General features: G+C 33.3%; 1 protein-coding gene across 1 annotated transcript; it reads right to left on the minus strand.

Annotated features, from left to right (window-relative positions):
- Positions 1-7,639: 7,639 nt before the first annotated feature.
- Positions 7,640-23,283, minus strand: LOC139524163 (microfibril-associated glycoprotein 4-like). The gene is made up of 9 exons (XM_071318778.1): positions 23,267-23,283; positions 21,576-21,614; positions 21,072-21,154; positions 12,664-12,735; positions 11,291-11,417; positions 10,618-10,751; positions 9,910-10,006; positions 8,526-8,690; positions 7,640-7,920 (listed from the first exon to the last, which is right to left on the minus strand). The coding sequence occupies exons 1-9, from the start codon at positions 23,268-23,270 to the stop codon at positions 7,673-7,675; spliced, it is 969 nt and encodes a 322-aa protein (XP_071174879.1). The 5' UTR covers positions 23,271-23,283; the 3' UTR covers positions 7,640-7,672.
- Between the last annotated feature and the right edge of the window lie 1,297 nt (positions 23,284-24,580).

Here is a 24,580-nt window from a genome sequence, read left to right on the forward strand (position 1 = left end):
TAAGCCAGTTTAATAGAGATAAGAGAATACACATTAGTATGCATGTACAATTCGATAGATTACAGCGTACAATAGGTGTTGCTTATTATTTTCATTTTCATTTTCAAACTTCCGATCCTTTTCCAGTTTATACGTCAAATTGTCAATGGATCAAAATAACATGTCTTATTCTGTGAATAAGTCTTCTCAATATAAGGTGCCTTAACCGTGGCTGTGTTTATACGTAGAAGTACGTATAGAACCTTATGATCAGGAACATTAGATTTATAAATGTTGAAACTGATAACACAATTAAAGATAATGTACCTTCCAAATAATTTGGTTAATGCTAATCCACATTTTTTTCATATTTCACGCAAAAGATACTGAAGGACTTGTTGAAAATAAAATATATTTTCTTGTAAGAGGTTGTGCAATAAAAAGATGAATAACTCACAAGATTCGGGTCTATGTTTACAAAGAAAGTATAAATTCAAACTTATGTTCAGAGCTATCAAGAAAATGTGACACATTCATCGGAACTCCCTTAAAATCTGCATCTACTTGAAAAAACAAAAAAATAAATGCAGTATGTATATAAGTCACACATTGGCCTTATCTGATTTCCGTTTACAAATCAACCGGTAAAAGTTATATTGCCGGCTTATGAAGACGTTTCTAATACACGAAAAACCGTCAGAATTCAGTATCGTAAATCTCTGTTAAGCTAGTTTCACACTGCCGATCAGATCAACTCGATCAAGCCCGATCAAGACAAATTACGTGATCGGGAGACTGGTCTGACTCAATCGACAAGAATGTTGGTGATAGTCTACCTTGCTCTTCATCGATTTGACTTTCTACCCGAGAGTTTTTGACATGTCAAAAACATTCGAGTAAGGATCGAGAAGCAATTCACTCGAGAAGAGATCGAGAAGAGATCGAGTAATGGTCGAATTGATCGACAAAGGATCGTGTAGAGATCGAGTTTGGTCGGAATACAAAAAAATTTACCGATCAGTACACGATCGTTTCGACCTTTGCTCGACTAATGTCCAATCATTTCCAGATTAACTCGACCAATGCCCGATCGCTTCCAGATCACTTCGATTCTATATTTATTTTATCCCAGACCAATTCGACCAAAACCCGATCACATGCGACCACTCTTCGATCTCTACTCGGCCATACACGAGAACACATGACTGCTACATGATTCTTTAAAAGTGTGTGCAGATCTGATTAACTCTCATAACTCTGCTTCCGCAAAACTATATTGGCAACATTTTTTTTAACTGTACAAAAATTCCTTCATGTACAGTACGTGTCTTTACTTTTGCAAGGAGAGGTAACATTTTAAAAGAGAGGCAAAAGACACCAAGTATCAATTTAACTCAATTTTGGCACCGGCGGATTTTTCAAATATGAAAGAGATTGTGCAATAACATTCATTATTAGACTGCTGATGACTAAGTTATCTTTCAAAGAAAGTTGGTTTATAAGGACATAAAGATTATATTTTACCTGTTTAATGGACTATTTTCTGTTTTGTCTGCACGTATTTTCCGTTTGTCCAGAAATGTTGGTAGTATAGAAAAAAAGATGCCAATGAGACAGCTCTTCACAGAACACCAAATAACACAGAAATTATTAATAACAAATAAAATTCTCCTTACAGTCATTTTTTTTTTCATTCGAATTTTTTGACGTAATTTCACACCAAAATAAGATAAAACCAAACTATACACTCTCTTCAAATGCGTCTTCAGTTTGTCGTTTGTCGTTTGTTAGTTCAAATGATGCATTTTTTTTCTAACTTTAACATTAAATCGATTATCTAATTGTGTTCTTGCTTGTCATAACTCAAAACAATGTCTAAAATTACTCAAATTTAGGTATCATCCTCCTTTCTTTCATTAAAATAACAGCTATGAAAGAAAATTTGAGTAATTTTAGACAATATTTTGAGTTATGACAAACAAGAACATACCTCCTTATAAAAAAAGAGGCTTTATCATCACTATCGTCATACAGTCATCTGATTAATATGAAGAATTGCCAAAAAAAATAAGTATGCATAGAGGAGCGATGTCCTCTGTGTCTATAACATCTTCTACGGAGGCTATTTTCCCGGCGTAATAAGTTCAAACAACATAAAAATGTGCATGCGTTTTTGACAGTTCAAACAGGGTCAGTAAACTCTGATTAAACGATGCATTTGTTTCTACCTCTGTAACGCTTAACAAACTATAACTAACGGCACACAAAGTTTACAAAACTTTGGTTAGAAAGAAATAAACTCTTGATAGATATATGTAAAATTGTAAACAGTTTCAGAAAAGATATCACTCCAGGGGATTGAAATTCTACTTTGGGTCAAATTTTGGGGAAATATGTGACATCTTTGCCCTCTTTTGCAATATGATTTAGCAAATACATGCAGGTTGTTGCCATACAGCAAAAAGAAAATAAATATCTTTACCCATTCAACTACTGGATATCAAATCTATGAAAAATTCTGAATACATACTTATGCACATATATGACACAATCGGTAGGCTTAATTTGTAAGATAGCAAGGACAAGTGGGTGGTAAAGTTTATGTATGTTGCTAACTTACATAAGTACTAATCTAGTGACAAATCTCATTTTGTGGTGTCATTTTAAAAAAAAGAGCAATAAAACTACTATTACATATCAGTGTCCACTATAAGGAAGTTTTTATAGGCATTGGGTTCCTCTTTGTTGAGTTAGTGCAAGTCTCTCATACTGCCCACGCAGTGATCGCCGTATCAGCCATGGCCTCACCTAGATTTCACGTCGCCCGTTGCTGTCTAAACCATCTTCTATGCACTCGTCAAGCTCCGTCACAGCTATTAACCTGTCTCTCTTAGCTCTTATCACCTTGCCCGCAAATCCAACTGCTTTATTTCTATGTAGATATTTTAAATGTATGACTTTACTCGAACCGTCTACTGAATATAACCAAACAAACGGAGAATGTGTCCAGCTAGCATATATAACATTATAAAGGGTCATTCGCAAGAACAGTCACCCAAATTCGCATTTGAACTGTGTTTTATGGTTATAAGCATTGTGTATACGGCGAGTCACAAAATTTGGTTGAGGCAAAATAAAATTAGTGAACGGAAACTAATATTGCTGGGACGTACGTACGTACGAACGGACGAGACTAACACTTAATGCCCACTCCGACGGGGAATAAAAATTTTGGGCGTTTTTATACTAAAATTGTGCATACCCGACCAATTCTCGAGTATCCCTACGACCCATATACGATCAGTTCGATCTGGTCTGGTCGAGATCAGAATGAGATCGTGAATAGTTGATTTGGTTTAGATAGTCGAGTAGAGATCGTCTAAAGATCGTGAATTGATCGGAATTATCGAATAAGTATTCATTTTGTTGTCGGGATTGAGTCGTGGTGGAGTCATTAAGGAGTCGTTAATGGTCAAGTTAAGGTCGTGTACAGTCGGATGGCGGTCTGGTAAAAGTCGTAAACAGGCCCGATCAAGACTTTGGTTGAGCTTGGTCGTGGAAATTTGGACAATCGGGATCATCGAGTTGATCTGATCGGCAATGTTAAACTTGCTTTCGAGAGCAAGACAAACTTAAAGCCAGACCTTTAAATTCAAATCTTAAATATACCAAAATTAAAAGTTACACAACGTAATGTGTAATTAAGCATATTTTTAATTACGTTATAGATAATGCATATTTTGATGTTTTTGTTGTCGTAAAACACACCGTGTTTTACGACAAGGATAACCTTAAAATATGCATTATCTTACTAATATACCGTCAAAATTTATTATTTTTATAAAGATTAGCAAAATTTAGCATCCTATTTTACCGACCACATTAAGTGGGAAATTCCTTTCCAATGCGTTCAGGTTTTAATACGTCCTACGGTTTATCAGGAATATGAAATTAATTCACTAATTAATCTAAAAAAAAACCTTAGAAATTATCACTCATAATACTGTAACTGCATGAAGAAAGACACAAATGAATTTTTACCATCCGATAACGGTAAAAGAAAAATACCAGACACTTTGTAAGTAGTTTATTATACCAACTAAGTTTATGGGAAAAGGGGGTGGTACTATGTTGTTGGTATTTTTCTATTTGTTATGACATTTCTATCACGGAAAAGTGATAATGTTTTTAACAATTTTAATTGCATCGATTGAAATATTATTTTTATATATATATTTTTTTTAATGAAATCACATTTTTTTTTTACAGATAATCATGATATATACAGCCTATCATATATTGAATTTTAAAAAACAAATTCCCAAATCGGCAACTAAAACTATCAGACGAATTTATTTTTATTTTATGCCTTGAATCATGTTATCCTCCGGGTTGATTCTTCGAAAGAATGACATATCGTACTGAAAGAAAATAACTCCATAAAGGTATATAAATGTAATCAAAAGTGATGAATTAAATCCATTTTTTCATGTTATCATGGATACTTTTCAATCACATTTCATAACATTTATAGTGTCTCACGCACGTTAATAAACTTATAAAATATAACATTGTGTTTTAATTAATTTTATTTCATTTGGTATGTAATTTGAATTTATGAAGTCTTTCTGTACTTTAATTTTGAATATTTATTATTTCTAAGAAAACAAATACAAATAGATCATTGTTCAATATTTTACATATCTCATTAAAAAAATATAGAATATTAACAGAAATGTCATATGATATTTAAGACGTGGTAAAAATTTCGTCAGTTAGTTTAGATACAGATATATATCGTTCAGATAAACCATTGATTGGATTATTTTAAATTAACCTTATTAATCGATAATTGTTATCATATTTTTAATAGAATAACTGTATTATAACGTTAGTTGTTAGTTTAATGCTTTTGAAAAATGTAATTGAATATGACTTTTTTATAAATTTAGATAAATTGTAAATTATTAGAGTATAGCTTGATTATACAACTGTACGATGTAAGATGAAGGGACGACAGCTGTTTCAGTGAAGAAACTATATTACGGGAATGTATTACAGATACTCTGCAAAGGATTAACTAATGTACTGGTTCGCCAATCAGAAGTGAGATGATGTTAATACCGATAAGAGACGTAACAACACTTTTATTCATTATGCTGCAATAAAAACAAATACATAAAATTATGTACTAGAACTGTATGTTCCGGTCCCTTGAGTTGATGTCACAAGGCGAGTATTTACCACTTACAATGTTTTACACAGTTCAACTTACAACATGGTTGCTAAAAACGATATGCAAAGATACCTTCAAGTTCTTTTAAGTTTTGGAATCAATATCAACCAAAATACTGGTCATGGGTATTCCTTAGATCTTACATTCACTTAGCAAGAAAAATACTATCCTTCCAAATTTCCTATGGTTTATCATCGAGTCTTGCAAGGGATTGAACGTTACAATGATAAACTACAATGGTAAAAGTTGTCCTCATACATTAGGGAAAAGTATATATAAATAAAGTTCCGTGACAATTTATTTTAAGGATAGAGTTTCACGTCGTGAAGACTTTGCCTTGTATTAATAACAATATAATAAAAGAGAGGCGAAAGATAGATACCAAAGGACCATTCAAACCCCTTGAAAACTAGCTGACAACGCCATAGCTAAAAAAGAAAAAAAATCAAACAGACAGACAGACAGACAATAGTACACAAAACACAACATAGAAAACTGAAGACTGAACAAAACACAACATAGAAAACTGAAGACTGAACAAAACACAAATTAAACCAAAAACTAGGGGTGATCACAGATGCTCCAAAAGAGTTAGCTTATCCTGCGGCACCTGTCGTGTCACTCATTTAAGTACAAACCGGGTAAGACGTCTAACTGGCAGGTCTCATTTGAGCAAAAGAAAACGGGGTTGTAGTTACGACAATTGGAACATATCCGTTATCATCTGTGAAACAGATATTACATAACAGTCAACCAGTCTTTTTTGCGTGCGAAACATTAAGAATGGATGACGTCAACTTTATCAATGGAACTCTTGGTTTCGTTGCTATCTCTGAGTAGAAACCCTCTATTATATACATCATGATATGACATACAAGCTTGGGAATATCGTATCAATTAGGAAATATCTTCTCCGTTTGCAGGTGCTCAGGAAGGTGATATTATCTGCTTTGTCTTGAAGATATGAGTCAGACGAATATATCAAAAAATTCACAGTACATATCATTGATCGCCCAAAAACAGTTCAAATCGATTTAAGAATCTATACGCTGCCAGCTATATTTGCATATCGAAACTTTTCGGTAAAAAGTACGCGATAGTTATGCGCTGGGAAACATCTGCTGTATGTTAAAAACTTTAAATTTCATATGTTACAAGAACTGCATTGGAACACATATACACTAAATGAAACTTATTAATTTGATAACTTACTTCTTAATCTTATATTGTAAGGATATTAATGAAGCTTTTAACATGAAATAAAAAAATATGTATTGCCTAGATTCTTCTTACCTGAGTTAAACATTTGTTTAAAGACCAATATCTTCAAAATAAACTGCAAACTTAAAATAGTTTTAAATTCCTAAAACAGACAGTGACATACTCTAGTGATAAAATTGATTGTTATGATGATTATAATGATGAACTTTACATATTTTCTGAAATAATACTGAATTAATTCTTTGGGAATTGACAATTAAGGGTTGATATCTAAACTTGATAACAACCCTACGAATATCGCACAAGCAATATATTATTACCGGCCTATATAAAGAATACACGGTTTCCATTCTAGACTGGTTTGGACTGTACATGATATGATGATGTGAGATAATAGGTCAGGAGTTCGAGTCTGCGTTCATCAACTACTAACAGTGTTGTTTGGTAAATATATTGCTATTGTACTTGTATTACTGTGGATTCATTATTATTCGTTGGATACCAATTTTCGTGGTTTTCGTGGGTACAGGTAAACTACGAATTTAAATGTTCAACGAATTACAAATTGCCCATCAAGCTGTATGCAACCTTTGACAAAACCACGAAGTTATATATCCATGAAAAGGAAAGTTTTCTGCAATCCACGAAAATTGGTACCACGAAAATAAATGAATCCACAGTAAATCTTTTGTAAAGATGTTCCTTTTTTTCTGATCTCATGTTCATTTCCACGTTATTTTCTTAACTTTGACATTTTATTGATAGAGATTGAAACTCATTTTTATAGTCTCCGTCCATTTATCAATTCATTATCAATGTTTTTAAGTTCATGGGCTTTTGATTTGCTGTGTTTGACATACTTGATTTGTTTATGATAAAGTCAGTATATTCATAAATAGACGTCTTTCATATTTTTGTGTTGTCGGGTTGGTTGTTCATTGTACCACCAAAACCCTTTTTATTATTTTTTTTTTGCAGAAGTTCGTGCTGTTTCTTATATAAAGTTCACATAACCAATCATTGCTATGTGCTGCATTGGTATGTGAGGGTTTGTGCATTAGGTTTACACATTTTCAACAAATGATACATGTGATATTGAGTTCAAAAGTCAAGATTTTTCTAAAGACATACGTCTCTATAATGTTCTATTTTCACTGCCGATAACCGAATTGCTCTACTGGCATTTAAAAACAATTAATTGGATTTGATGTAATATATAATTGAAATATATGCATATTAGTAACTTCTTATCATCATCATAGTAGTTTTCATTGAGTAATAAAATCCGTGCCATGAATACCAATCTATCCCAGTGGCAAATTCATCATGATGGCCATGATAATAAATTCCATTTAAATTGGATTTGTGACAGCCTCCATACCACCATGCACCTTTATAAAGTACGGCGCAATTAGATCCAGATCCGTCATTATCCCGGTCAAAAGTAGAGAACTTGTACCCATTTTGGTTGGTTAAAGAATCGCCTGAAATTGAAATGAGAATAATGTGTTGCTGATTTAGCATCTTATTATTTTCTTATACATGTTTTTAGCATGAATAATATATATATAATATAAATAAACGTGAATACGTATACTGCAATCAGTTAAGGGCACCTGACAGAGAGGTCACTGCTTTTGGTTAACATATCCCATATGCCACGCAAAATAAAAATGGGTGAAAAAAATACTCTCTGTTTTCAAACGAGCTGACAATACAATGGAAAAATTCAAACAATAAACCACAGTATACAAAATAGGACAAAGAACACTAAAGACTTAGTAACACGAGCCCTAACAAAAAGCCGGAGATGATTACTTGTGATCATGACGGGCTCGCAGATACAGCTCCACGTATGGTACCCATCGTTTTGCTCATGAAGTTAGAATCCTGTTATAAGTTTTATCATGTATGTGTCATTCGGGAAAAACAGCACAGGATTGTGGTTACAACCATTACATTGTCGTCATCTATGAAACAGATATTCCATAAAGGTAATTCAAATCGATATCTGAAAAATTCGATTTTATATACACATAGAAATGACTCTTATCAACATGGTATTACTTGAAATAAAGATATAACATGCCTGCAGTTCCATCATATTTACTGACCAATAGCCGATAACCATTTGCCTCAGAAGACACATGGAACGAGAGATATTCGGCAAACTTTGTTACCCTACTAAAATCTGTCATCACTACCTTTAATTCATGGTTTCCATTTGCTGTCAGCTCATGTATGTTGTCATTTCCTGTAAACATTAGACATATATGAAAGTATTAAAGAAATTAACATAATTAGTGCATTTCTAAATCTAATGATCTAAGAAATAGGGGTAGTCATGAACCGTATGGTTACAATTTCGAACTTGTCCAAACGTTTCGTCACATCAAGGAGAGTTTTTGAGATACCAAAGAAATAATCAAATCCGTATGCCAACTAATGACGTAATGACAGTAATCTAAAAACAAACAAAAGATAAACAGTAGTCAACAAAACAAAACGCCGAAGACTTAAGATTGAGCAACACAAATCCAACCAACAAATCGCCCAACTTACAGGTAAAGTAACAACAAACAATATATGCAATGGCGAGATAAAGGAACAAACATTCAAAGACAATCAATCAACACAACTCAAAAGTATCTGAATGTTTAGATCTGATCCGTTACAAAGACGAATATTCGAATAAATTTCAGAAGCATTGAATTGTCTTAAATGTTCCTATATCAAAATTGGTTATATTGACTTGTTGAAAACAATTAAAAAATTGAAAATCGTTTAACCGTACTACTGTTGACAACGCGCTATCCTTTTTATTTTGAATTACTATCAAACTGGGTTTTAAATGTTAAGGTTTGAGCGTTCGAAATACTTAGTAAAGGTAATTTCTCAAAGGTCCTTCAGACGCACGACACTATTAAAGTGTTATGTTCAATATCGACCACTGGTTCTATACCACTGCTGGTGACCGTAATTCTCCTAGGGAATAGTTGTATCAGTAGTCAATGATTCTGAACTAAGTTTACTTATTACTATTTTGCTAAAATTCAACGTTCATGAATTTATTTTATTTTAAGAAAAGAAGGTTCCAACTCGCTCTCTCAGGCAAAGAAGATATTACAATTTTACCAATTCTCTTTAGGTACATTTTAGGTCATGTGGGTCCTCACCCATAGAAGTATTGTTTTCATCTCTGGCTTTCAAATGTTCAAAAAGAGGAACGAAAGATACCAGAAGGACAGTCAAACTCATAAGGTTCCAAATGAATGTAGGTTAAGAAAGGCGCTATTAAGAATTCAGAAAAGAGTTATTTTCATCTATCGACAACTCATAAAAAATCCAACTAATTTATCGATAAACTCGTCATATATCCCTACTTTAACTTTTTATTCATTTTTCTACAAATGATTATTCAAAATCCCTCAACTCTCTTTGTGTGTGTGGTTTTTTTTTGTGTGGTTTTTTACCTAACCAATACTCTTCGTTAGCATGTCCAAATCCAGTTTTGTATGCTTGCCAATCTCTATAAAAATTTACTGATCCATCAATTCGTCGTTGAATGACCTGAAATAATGTAATCGAGTTAAATGATGTAAAGTAATAAAAGGAGTTATATATAGTTTACGAAACGCATATCGTGACTATTGATCAACATTCATGAAAAATGAATTTACAACTTAAAAAGCTATCTCCATTCATTGGTGTTCGTCACCTTTTTGCTGAGTTTGAGGGTGTTTGCTTCATTATTTCAAAATAAACAAGTTTAAAAAAAAAACTGTTATAAATAGATAATATTAAAAAAAAACAGAATCGATCTTGTTTCAATATATAATCAATTAAAAGTTTAGCAGGAAACTATTTTTATATATTTAACATATGCTCCTTGTTTTTCTTTAAAAACAAACTATGAAAAAAAACAAGGATTTTATAAGGTTTTCAAAAATGATTTTCAAAACTTTATGCAATAAAGTTACGAAAAGAAAACTAGGAGTTGCCTGGTAAACGTTTTATTGACACTACATGAATCAAACTAGAGGATTCCGAATATCTGACAAAAGAGTAGCATGACAAACAAACTTTAACATTAAACGTTACCTAAAGTATAGTCAAATAGATAGGTAATATTTCGTTGAATTCAAATAAAGTCTCGTTATATCTACAAATTGAAAACTCACGGTCCAAGAGCGCAAACTTGAATCTAAATAGCAATAGACAGATACCGGATGCTGCATCTGTCCATATGGGTAAATTGTATGGACTCCGCTTACAGATAATTTTAAGTCGGCACATTCTCGTGGAAGTGTTAATGCTGAAAAGATTTCTGAGATGTTTAATATAATCTATGTCATGCTTTATATTTATGTAACTATCAAAATGCATCTATATTATCTATATTACCAGTTGGGATAAAATATCATTTCTTTAACAAGTAACAAAATATTGCCTCCTAGTTTCAAGATATATGGTTCTGTCAGTACCAAGTATAGTTTTACATATTTAGGGGTGATTCCATCAACAGAGATGGACTTTCTGATTTAGTTTTAGATCAGGATGAAAAATGTGAAATAAAAGGAATCTCAGTGTTAATTCGATAATTTTGCAACAAACACAAATAAATATACAAGTAAAACAAGAAGATTTGTGTTTATACATACATATATTGATGTTTGGAACTGAAATGTCCGAAAATTGGGTTAAATTAATTGTTTCTTTTTCTTTTCAGATTTATCATCTCTATATACGAATAATTTCCAAAGTCGACAATAAATTATATTGGCCTATGTGTATGTCATCAATTTAAAACACTAAATAGTGAACTTGAGTTATAAAGATAAACAGTGTACTTACGTAATTGACCAGAACTTGAGCAATTTAAAATATCATTACACAGTCTGGTATCGCAGCAAAGTGTGCATTTTACATGGTGGCCTTCAGATCGGCGACCAAGTATCGAACCAGCCGAATTACTACAAGCCTTTTTCGAAACAAAAAGAAATAAGTTATATTGACTTTTTGTTTTATAAATACGTTTTTTAACTTATTGTAAAAAGATGTACCTTCTTATGGATATTCTGGGTTTTTTTATATGCTGTTTTTCTTAGTTCTTTTATTGGAGTTTTAACAATCTACCGAGCGAAAGTACTAATTTAACCTAGCCACATTTTATTCGGCCTTTACCAAGTCCCTAACGTCGACGGTTTTCGTATGTCATATCTCAATTGTTTTGTTATATGTTGGATTTTGATTTATATTTGATTTTATTGGTTTTGTTAAAATTATTCACAAGGTTAACAGAAAGAACAATCTAAAGTTTTAATTTACAGTTCAATAAGTTCATATATATATATACCAGGCTTTAAATAGTGTATGCCAGATTCGCTTATCGTCTGCAAACGACTCATAAAGAACGCTCGAGTCAACGAAGTTAAAAAGCCAAATTTAAAAATAACGAAGCTAAAGAGCATTAGAGACCAAAAGTTTCGAAGGTTTTTGCAAATTACAAAGTACATGTAGTCAACATGTTTCTGGAGTGTGTCTATTATTATAGATTGTTTTTTGTCATTTAGAATTTTTCTCGTTATTTTTGTTGTCGGGTTGCTCTGTCGTCTACGAATGTCCAACATATCTTTAAATTCATACAAAATGTGAACATAAGTACTGAGGCTGATATAAAAAGCATCCTTATTTGAATATAGGCATTTTCATACCGCAAAAAATGTCATAGCATTTGTAAATTAATCCACCATATACAACACCTGTATCTATACTTCTAAAGAAAGAGAGCGATTTCATAGAGCCGCATCTCCTCTGAAACCTTACAAAGTCGGAAATATTTGTGAAGTGACGTATAAATGAAGCGTTTTGTTATTCCTTATTTTGACTTTGAAACAATCTTTTTTCCATAGAAAACGCCAATTTTTGAAACAATAACCCACTTCGGAGACCGTTATCGATCCGTGTCTTATTCGCTTTCACGCATGCTTAGTCGACGTACTGTCCGCGAAATTTAAAAACTCTTTGTTTCAACACTTGCCCAATTGAATCGCGATTTCGCGGGCATATTATATTTACATAAAAGAATGAGATGTGGAAGAGTTATCAAATGAGATCTGGTATAATTGCCAAAAAACGCAACTTTCCAAAACAGTTCAAATGACGTTTTGACGTAAGCAAGTTTATTAGGGTCTTTTTCATCTATTTAATATTACAGTTTAATATACCAGTGATGACCCACATCCGTAATCAAATTCTTCAGCACCAGATTCGGTAACAAAGTTGTGCATAAAGCAGACCTGAAATAAAAATGAATATTACTTTCAATTATAAATAATATCTAGATGCTCTCAGGATCCTGTTTCGTTCACCTCTATTAACTGTGGTTTTTGAAATTACGTAAAATATGGTTAAATCATTATTAATAGTATTAACTACCCTAATAATGATTGAGGACAATTTGGTTTAATTTGACGCAGTAGTTAAATTAAAAGCAGAAGAATTTTGATTTTGTTTTTACAAAAATTACTAATAAACTGCAGAAATTTACTTTAAACGACAATAAGACATTTGTTAGATGACAATAACAATCAAAACCAAGGAGAAAACAAAGACTCGTAAAACCAAAAGACATTTACATCAACAGTTATAAATAATAAATAAAAACAACACGAAATCCACTAAAGACCGGGAGTGAAATCAGGTGCTCCGAAAGGGTAAGAATTTTCTGCACCGTATACGGCAAAGGTTTAAATGTTTTTTTCTGTAAATGTAAGGGCAGATAGATGTTAACCTGTTGCACATGTTTACCACATGTCAGATTTGATCTAAATGCGTTAGCTTTAGAGAATTAAGCCAACAACTGCATTTTACCTAAGTTCTATTTTAGCCTTGTCGGCCATGTGGGTTGGCCTAATGCTAATATGTTCAAGTTTGGTTAAAGGAGTAGGTCCTGTATGGGGTGGATTTTGGCCTCAAATTTCAGGTTCATCTGACGAAAGATTTTCGACACTTTTTAAACACGTAAGTGTCTATTTCAGTTGATTCAATTGGTTTATGTGAAAGATCTTACCTGATTTAGTCATCAAAAACGTTACGATTCAAGCTTAAACATGAAAAATCTATCAAATATGCCAAAAAATGTCACTTTTCAGATGTTTTTTGTCAAAAATGGAAGTGGCTGCATCCGTGTTCATCCTGAACCTTTATATATATTATGTATTATCATCAAATACAACTTATATTTTAATATTAAGAATGAACACAAATGCCACTTTCATTTAAGACGGAAACTGTCTAAAAATTAACTAAAATGCTAAAATTGTGAAGATTTCAGTAATTTAGCATGACTTAAGGATGCTAGTACTGTGTGGAATAAACTAAATAAGTCGTATATGTACTTTGCGTTGTGTTTACTTTGCGTATAATATTTACAATGGCGAAGCCCATACAAGGTGTAAGCAACGTCACAAACATGTGAACGTAAATACGGGAAACATAACGTTATAACTTTGAACTATTCTCAACATACTGGGGCCCGCAAAGTGTATTTATATGTACAAAACAATAGAATATTACTTTAAATGTTCATCAATAAAGAAAAAAGAGAAATTTTTACACTTGCAGGAATTACTGTCTCTTCAAAACACATAAATAGGAATTTGAATTAAACTTTAACGAGTCCATGATTTTATTCTTTCCTTTGCACGAATTGATGCCTTCCGCATGGGCAATGTTCTTTTCGGTATTTCTTCGTTGTTTGGTTTTTCCATATATTCGTCAGATTGTTTTACTTCGTTTATTTCTAGAGGATAGAGTTTGACGATCGGACGTGAAGTTCGGCCACTGTTCGTTCTGATTATCGCCGAACGCACTAAACCATCGTTACCAGTAACAACTTCCTCCACTACTGCTGTTTTCCATTTAATTCGCGGTTTATCGTCATGCACTTGAACTACATCTCCTACTTTAATGTTAATCTTATTGTCTCCAGTCTTTTTATGAAATTCTCGAAGTGAGGTTAAGTACTCAAATTTCCAACGGTTCCAAAAATGTTCGATAAGTGTAGATAATCTTTGAGCACGTTTTGAAATATCTGAAGCAGTCAATGTATATGTTTCGTTAATGTTGTCCATTTCGGTACGTGGATACGGTAATGTTGTAACTCGGCGTCCATACAACAGGTGCGCGGGTGTTAACGGTTCACTATCAATAATGTCTGTAGAAACATATGTTAGTGGTCGGTCGTTAAGAATTTTCTCTATTTCTGTGACAAATGTCTGTAACATATCCAAATTGATTAACGCACGTCCTAGTGTCTTTTTTAAATTTGTTTTTGTAAGTGCAATTAATCTCTCCCACCACCCTCCGAACCAGGGTGCACGCTTCGGAATGAATCTCCATTCGACTCCAAAAGAAGATAAAGCTTCTTCAATTTTCTTTGACTCACATAGCCGTTTTACCTCCTGTGACGCTGAAATAAAAGAAAGCGCATTGTCCGACATAACGATCTGCGGTAATGATTTTCTACTTGTAAATCGTCTAAATCCAAGTAAAAAAGATTCTTCGTTCATAGTTGGTATTATCTCCAAATGCACGGCTCTTGTCGACGCACACGTAAATAAACATATGTAAACTTTTTTCAATGTACCATCATTTTCCTTGACTTGAAGCGCTGCTGTAAAGTCTATACCTGTAACTGTGAAAGGCGGTGCTTCTTGAAGTCTTATTTTCTGTAATGGTGGAGGGTCTGGTGCCCTGTACGGTTTTCCGTTGACCTTTTTGCAAGTTGTACATCTGTGAAGTAATTTTCGGGTGAATTGGCGCAAAGACGGTATCCAGAATGTTTGACGGATTTGTGTAACGGTGGCATTAACTCCAGAATGCATAACTAGTTCGTGTGAGTTCAACACTATAAGCTCTGATAATCGGTGATTTGCTGGTAAAATATAAGGATGTTTTGCTGATTCTGATAATGGCGCATTATGAATTCTACCTTTACATCTCATTAAATTGTTTTCATCTAAATATAGTTGAAGTTGTCGAATTCGTGGAAGTTTAGTTTTCTGCGCATTTTTTAATGTGAGTGCGCGTACTTCACCGGGGTATGCTGTCGCTTGGCAACATCGTATCCATAATATAGTTGAATGCTGTAATTCATCTGGTTGTAATTCCCCAGTGTTTCTCATAGACTTAGTTGTCTTACAATTTTGAATAAAACGTTGGACATAAGTTGTCACTCGCAAAAGTTTCTCGTAAGATCCATACCTATAAGCATTTATAATTTTGTCAATTCGAAAATGAAGATCATCATTTTTGTCAGTGTTGCTTTCTTCATCTAATGTCTCTTCATTGTCGTCTGCTAATACGGATAAAGCTGTGTTAATAGGTATATTTGTTTCCAAGTTGGTTGAATTTTGAATTAGGCAAGTCGGTCCTGTTTTCCATAATACGCTCTCCATAAACTGTTTTGCGGTTATACCACGAGTGAGCAAATCAGCAGGGTTACAATTTGTCGGGCAGTATTTCCATTTGCATTCTTCTGTTAATTCATTTATCTCTTTAATTCGATTCGATACGAAGCGTTTCAACGGTTTTGACGTATTTAACCATTGAAGTACAATTTGGCTGTCCGACCAAAGTGTCACATCTGTACATTCCAAAGTAGATTTAAGATGTTGTGTCAGGCGAGCTCCTATTACGGCGGCCATTAATTCCAATTGTGGCAATGTCAGCTTTTTAACGGGTGCAACTCGTGTTTTTGCCATCACTAATGCGGCACTATGTCCTTTCGATAGATACATGTATGCTACCGCTCCATACGCTTTCATGCTTGCGTCGACAAATACATGTAGTGATCTTGAGTTTGTATTTCCGGTAAAGTATTGTCTAGGCAATTTCATACTTGTAACGATTCCTATGTCTTTTGCCAGATCCTTCCATTGTAACTGTAGATTTTCAGGTAGGGGTTCGTCCCAATCATAGCGTTCTTTCCACAAATCTTGCATCAAAATCTTTGCTCGGATACTAACTGGGCTTAAAAATCCTAGTGGGTCAAATAACTTTGAAGATTCTTTCAGAATTTCTCGTTTTGTAATATTTGACGATACAGACGGTAAAACTCGTTTTGCGTAAGATAATTCATCCGTTTCGACATTCCAACGCATTCCCAATATTTTTGCTTCTTTGTCGGTATCTAACACGTCCTCCTTGATAGCTAGATTTCTCACATTTTCGTTGTTTGAGGTCCATGAGCGAAGATTAAATCCTGCATTTAACATCAATTGTCGCGCTTCTTTGAAATAAGTTACGGCTTGAGTTTCATTGCAAATGCTAGATAAAATGTTGTCAACATATAAATCCCTTGTCAGTATTTTAGTAGTTTCATTTTCTGTTTGCTGTAAGTGTTTTAGCAGGACAGCGTTTAAGATTAACGGGGAACACGTCGCTCCAAATAGTACAGACTTGAACCTATATGTCGCTAAATCGCTTTGTGGATCAACAGGGTTATCTAACCATAAAAATCGTGTGACATCACGGTCCTGTTCGTGCAGTCCGACATGTAAAAATGCCTTCTCAATGTCAGTTACTATGGCAACCGGGTTCAATCGAAATCTGATTAAAATCTTTGTAAGGTCGTTTAAAATCGGGGGTGTGTTCATTAAGCAATCATTAAGACTCGGAAACTGGGATGACTGTCGGCAGCTACAATCGTAAACTATCCTAATTGGTGTAGTTGTTGAATCTTTTTTAACGGGATGGTGTGGGATATAATGTACAATACCTTTACTAATATCGGGATCCTTAACCTTCTCAATAAATCCTCTGCGTTCTTGATCATTGATTATCTGTCCATATACCTTAAGCATTTTGGGATCTTGACTTAGTTTTCGAATGACGTTTTCAGTTCTTCGTTTCGTAACGAAGAAGTTGGTAGGCAAGGGTTCATGATCTGGTTTCCATGGCAACTTTGCTATGTACTTATTTTCTCGAAATTCGATTGCTGACTTTTGATATGTTCCCATATAGTCTACCGTTTCAACATCTGTCGTGTTGCTATCTATTCCTAACGACTCTAATTTCCAAAATCTTTCTAAATTGAACTCCTCTGGTTTGTGCGATGTCAATATGTTGTACAAACCTACATTACTCTGTTGACGATTAGACGTCGGAATTGGACCAGACAACAAATAACCAAGTTTGGATTTTACGGCGGTTGGACCATTTCCTCTTAATATTGTATCCTCTACGAAATCCCAATAGAAATCAGCTCCGATGAGCAAGGAAATTTCAAAAAAAGAGTTGTCTTCTGTAAACGGATGAGCTAAACGTAATCCTTTCAGGTACTTGAATTCTCGTATGCCATTACCGATGTAATTGCTTAACGGGCTGGCGATGTTCGGTACTACTAGAACCTCAACTGGAATTTTCGTTCTATTTATCGACTCTACGTATATGCGTGCTCTTGACAAATGACGGACTTTGCTGTCGGTACTTCCAAATGCCGATAAATGTATGGTTTCTGTTCCTAGTATTTCTAAATCTATTTTCGACGCTAACTCCTCGGTAACAAAAGAGCGCTGTGCTCCTTCATCAAACAAAATGTGCGTATCAACATATCGATTTCCCCCAACTGGTGCAACGGCAGTTTTTAGAAGCACGTTCGAACGGAATTTTTCTTCAGACGAATGAAAACTTGCGGCGATCAATGTATTTTCGCTATCATCAACGACGGCATTTACTGACGTTTGCTTATCATTAGTACATGTATTTTCATGGCAGAGACTTGTGTGGTGCTTTTTATGGCACTGGCGACAGCGAAATTTCGATTTACAATCTACGGAACGGTGTGATCCTAAGCAGTTAAAACATAACTTCTTTTCTTTGACGATTGATAGTCGTGTGTCGTTATCTGTAACATTTGGGCATTTTGCAGGGTCATGTAAATTCTGGCAGAATATGCAAGGTTTTAGTCGAATATTTTGTGTGTGTCTCTCACGGTTATCGAATGTAACTTCTTTACTCGGTGTACCTTTTCTATTAGCGCTTGTCAAAAACGATGCGGTCATTGCAGTAGGCTACATTGAATCCATAAACGACGACGAGCGTTGTCCAGCTTCAATTATAGTGATTTCTTTCAAAATTCCACGTCTCAAATCAATCAATTCCCAATTATCGGAACCGTTTTCACGAGCTAAGTGTTGTCGTATTTCTGACGGAAGCTTGTTCAGTATTATCGGAATAAGTAATGCACCATACGATTCTCCGGAGCGGCCTAACGATTCAAGACCTCTTATGTATGCCTCTAACTTGTCGTAATAACCCCTTAGACTGAGTAGGTTGTTTTGTGGTGCTCTAAGTTCTAGCATAGCTTGCATATAAGCATTTGTAATCTTATGCGATTGTCCGAAACGCTCCTTTAAAAGTTTAATAGCTTCCATGTAATTTGAGTTTGTGAGCGGTAACCCGTCAATAGTTCTTGCAGCATCATTAACAAGCTGGGATTTTAAATAACTAAATTTCTGTACGTCTGTGAGTGTTACATTGTAATGGACGGAAGATTCAAAAGAGTCCCAAAATGTTTGCCAAGTCAGAATTTCTCCGTTAAACATGGGTAGTGTAAGTTTCGGCAAATGATGATTTTGGTTACTAGGTTGCTGAACGGGATACATTTGTGTTGTGTACGGAACAGAACTGTGTTGATTAATGTTTTCAAAAGTGTGAGAAGGTAATCCGTGATCATGCGGTGGGATATTATTATCAGTACATAATTTGTTTGCGAATGTTTTCCGTAAATGTCGTATTTTGGTGTTCAAAAAGAATTTGTACTCATCTGCATTTAGAATTTCTTCCTCGATGTCCTCCTCCTTTAAAGAATTCATAATATCTTCGTCCAATGCACAAATAATTTTCTGTTTTTGAATTAATGTTTCTAAAAGTTCAGCACTTTCTTCATTGTCCAAGTTTGAATCATCTTCCGTTTTCCGTAAAAGTCTCTTTACTGCACTTTTGTGACCAGCTCTGACTGCTTTTGGCTTGCTGTCCATCTTATCCAATGGTTACGGCACCATAAATGTGTGGAATAAACTAAATAAGTCGTATATGTACTTTGCGTTGTGTTTACTTTGCGTATAATATTTACAATGGCGAAGCCAATACAAGGTGTAAGCAACGTCACAAACATGTGAACGTAAATACGGGAAACATAACGTTATAACTTTGAACTATTCTCAACAAGTACCCGATATATGTGCATTGTTTTGTCAAAAACAGCCCATATTTTTGTATCAGAAGTATTCTTCTTTCCAATAAATAACTAAAAGTTTACATTTAACAATTTTGTAATTCAATTGATAATTTTGGTCATATTGACTTATTTTTTAGATCTTACTTTGTTGAATATTATTGCTGTTACAGTTTATCTCTATCTATAAGAATATTCAAGATAGTAACAAAAAATGCAAAATTTCCTTTAAATTACCGATTCTGAATCTGCAACTTAACAACAAGTGTAATTTTCATCTGAAACCCTGCATTTTACTCCTTTCTTTTATATCTAGCCATTTCGGCCATGTTGGTTGGATCGGACACATTTTTAAAACTAAATATCCTAAGACTCATTGTGGCCAAGTTTGGATAAATTTTGCCCAGTAGTTTCAGAGGAGAAGATTATTGTAAAAGTTAACGGACGACGACGACGGACGACAGCGATAGACGCCAAGTGATGAGAAAAGCTCACTTGGCCTATTGTGCAAGGTGAGCTTAAAATATATTATCAACTTTCTTGTGATCAATTTAAGTAGACATAAAAGAAAACAGAAGAGACTGGACAGATATTCTTATGTTAAGTTCATTAGGTGCTTACCTTTCGATAGTATCTGTGTTTATCTCAAGTTTTGTTTATAGATTGCTGGTATTTTCAATGTTTCATTTAATACTCATACATTTTTTTTAAACTGGTAACGGTCTCGTGTATCCCTTTTCATGGAAAACAATAAATTCATTCAAACTCTCACATTTAGTCAAGTTTTAGACACTGAATGTATATATTTTTTGCATTATTTTGTTGTCCTTGGTTAAGACAGGAGATATATTCAATCCACTATAGAGAGATGCTTATCAAAGGTTTTGAATCATACAAGGAACCACGAATTGTGCAGGGATTATTTACCTTTCAGGAGCACTTGAGTCTGCAGCTCAGTTTTGATAGGGTTCCTCTTGCCTTCTTGTTTGTGTGCTGTATAAAGTTTTGTTTATTGCTGTGTGTCTTTCTTTGTTTGTTTCTTATGTTTTTTTCTCGTTTTTTTCTTAAATTTCCAGTGACTTTTGATTGTTCCCTTTGTATCTTCGCTTTCATTCTATGTAACCAACAGCCATTTACATTTACATAATTTCCATTATTCAGTGAAAGGGCATTATATAGGTAGCGGAACTTGACGTTAAAGGTAAATTACCGCTTCTTTTAATTCACCTGAAAATGTTCCCTTGTGAAATCAACTTGATAAGAATAAAAGAACAATTCGGACAGGAAGAAAGGTACAATTAGTATCCAAAGGAATAATACATGAAAATACTCTGAGTAATTAATGTTGTTAATGTTGATTAGAATTAAAAACATAAATAAAATATAACTAACCTCGCCATCATTACAATGTATACGATGATTACACTCGCCAACGGTTTTAACTCCACTGCATGACCAACATTCTAGTTGGCATTCTATTATGAGAAACACAAACAAGAAATCATATACTAAAATGGAGGTTCTTGTCACATACAATTCCATTGTTTACATTTGTATAATAAAAACAATAGGAATAGGATAAAGATATATTTTAACATGTTTATTTACAATTTCGGAATTAATCTTACCAGTTACGCTTTTGTTTAAAATTTACTTCATATCGTGTTTCCGTACATATTACAGGTACATATTAATCATCGTGCTTATTTGCAAGATCTCAGCAAAACTATATATTTTGTCAACAATCTATTAAAAAAAAATCATTCATAACAATTTCTGTATTCAGTGCAGACAAAATAAAAGCAATTCAAAATTATATGAATTTATAACTCAACTGAAATGAAATGATTATTTTATTTGATAGTTAAGCGTTATATATCTTCAATAAATACATACCTATAAATGATATGAGAAACACAAAGACCGACCATTTGACTGAAAAATACAGTAAATCTTACAACAAATACTTTTAAATAAAATATATCAATAGACCACAACAGATTTGAAAGAATAATGATACTTGGGACTTTCGGACGGATGACCTAAAGCGTGTTCTTTGCAATTCTTAATAGAAATAGTCTTTTTTACAGTTCAATCGGTTACGTTATTATACATGTTTATGTCTTAACATACTTGTATGCATAGTTTTCTTACCGCAAAACAGTTTATATTTTCCTGTCTGACGAATAAGGTTGCATGGCAATGTAGCCGTTATTGAGACAGTGGGATCTAAAATGAACTGCAACCCTGCTCTTTTCCGCAAACTAAGATTAAAAATACCTTTTAGTGAGCTATGCTATAAACTGCCCCGACATGACAATATGAAGAACAATAAAAATATAAACGAAAAATAAATATTTTAGACCTTAATCAACAACAACAGCAGGTATCCGATTTTAAAGATCACAAAATACTTATTATTTGGAACAACAGTAACACGTTTCGTGTACTCATCTGTGAAACTAAAAAATCAAAGCTGTTGGATTAATAGATTGATTGATTAATTTGACTTAAAATTACGAATGAAATAATCAATCAGTAATTAGCAAATATGATGGTCCTCAATGTTCTTCATGTTCGTACTTCTGTCGAACTTTTGAACTTTTTTCAAACGTTACTGTTGACTCTTTTTCAGACGAAACGCACATCTGGCGTACACAATATAATACTTGGTATCTCTGACCAGTCTATTGACAGTTAAAGCGCACTTAATATTTGACCAGAAATGCAGGGTTTTACTTTTGGTAACATATTTAGTTCTAACTTCTGGTTACGAAATTTGAAGTAACGTTTTTTTCAAATTTTATTCGAAATAATTTGAATCTGTAATGAACATTCTAACAGTAAGAAATTTCCCAATATTCATTTATCCTAGTGAACAAAACGTAAACATAATGTTTGTAGTATTGTTCATGTTTATTACGGCAACTATCTTTAAGTACTGGTCTAAAATTTAACATGACATTTTACTGACAACAATTCTGGAAAAAAAAATTATTTGCGTATTGTTTTCCATGACATAAGCTATAATCGTACATCATATAATTTTAATATTTGGGTAAAATTGAAGAAATTGGTACTCTGGAACATATTCAAATCGATATATTTAAGCACACAGCTATGCTACTGTATATTGAATACATAAATGCAAGGTTTCTCAAATCTTGTTATGAAATTATGGAAATGTGATTTTATTGCCAAAGAAACAACTATCTTCAAAATACCAGAAAGGTACAGGTCACTGAAGGGCTTTCAATAATGAAGAATAAACATACCGTATATATATAGTAAGTCAAAATGAGTTCAACTCTCCGTAAGTCTAGGATAGTAGTGTAACAGCACAATATAAGAGTATTTAATATTTTTATAAAGCTATTGAATTAGTTTAGTATAGTTAAATGTTTAATCATTTGATTTTGCCATTTGATTAGGGACTTTCCGTTTTGAATTTTCCTCGGAGTTCAGTGTATTTGAGATTTAATTTTTCAATTTTATTATAATGCTTTACATATACATTGGTGTACATCATAATCAAACTGGAACCTAAGTATGTACGATATATTGAAGGAAAAATCATATTGACTTACGCATATTCTCAGACTTCCTCTTTAAGTCGGCTTTAATGAGATAAGATAAGGCACATAAGTTTATATGTACAACTTGGTAGATTACAACAGACTGTAAAACGGTGTTGATGGTTAATAAAAAAAATGTTGAAACCTCGGCCATATTCCTGTTTATACGTCAAATTGTCAATGAATCATAGCTTCACGGGTGGGTTTTTTTTTTGCGAAAAGGTTTTCATCAATGCAAAGTCGATTGAGTTGTGGCATTGTTTGTACATAGAAGTTATTGTGAATGTTGCGATCAAGAACGTTGTGATCAAAGTAGATTATAAAATGTGGACCGGAATCTCAAAGGTTGATTGTATATTGAATGATAATGGGAATTCCATATGATGGGTACTGCTTAGCGACAATTTGTCATATTGCATATAAGTATATTGCTTCCATGATAGGGAACCTTGAGTATTTCTGTGATAGTTATGAATTTCCGTCTATTACTGAGCAATGACTGGACAACCGCTTCCATTAGCATTTGATGATTTCCATATGATCAAATTCTGGATTTGGCAGGTTATGAAAGATACATTCATCGACGAATAATATACGATTTGATTTTAAGGAGGAGTTGTCACAGTGCTTTTATTATTCCGTTCTTTTGTCTATAAGAAGTGCACTACGAAATAACTGTGTTCTCGGGACAGGTATTGATCGGACATAGAAGTGGCTCTTTTCACGAGATATGTTAAAACTAAAATGGTCATGACTTACGATTATCTTTAATCGTAACATTTTAATATGATAAAAAGTAAAATAACAAAAATAAAATAATACTGAACTCAAAGGAAAATTCATCAAATTGCATAATTAAAATCTCAGGCACACCAAACGAATGAAAATACAAAATATTATATTCCTGACTTGGTACTGGCATTTCATTATGTAGAAAATTGGTGGCTTTTAACCTGAATTTAATCCTCTTACTTGTATGACAGTCGCATATAATTCAATTATATTTAGAACAATGTGTGAGCAAATCAAACAGACATAATAGGTAAATAAACAATAAAACTTTAAACATTTCTGCATCTTATGGTATCTATTTTATAGAAATTGCTCAAGTAGTTAATTGGTAATATTTTTTTGAAAATTATCGAATTATCGAGTTGAAATGATAGGATTTTTTTTAGTGGGAACTCACTTTTGTCCGATGACTGTAGTTGGCATGTTTAGTTTCTTTTTATAACTTCTATACTTTAAATCATAAATATTCATTATTTCTTTGAAAACTTATACCTAAATATCATTGTTTAATAATGTAATTATTATGTATTATAA

This window comes from Mytilus edulis, chromosome 1 (assembly GCF_963676685.1).
Source record: "Mytilus edulis chromosome 1, xbMytEdul2.2, whole genome shotgun sequence".
NCBI lineage: Eukaryota > Metazoa > Mollusca > Bivalvia > Mytilida > Mytilidae > Mytilus > Mytilus edulis.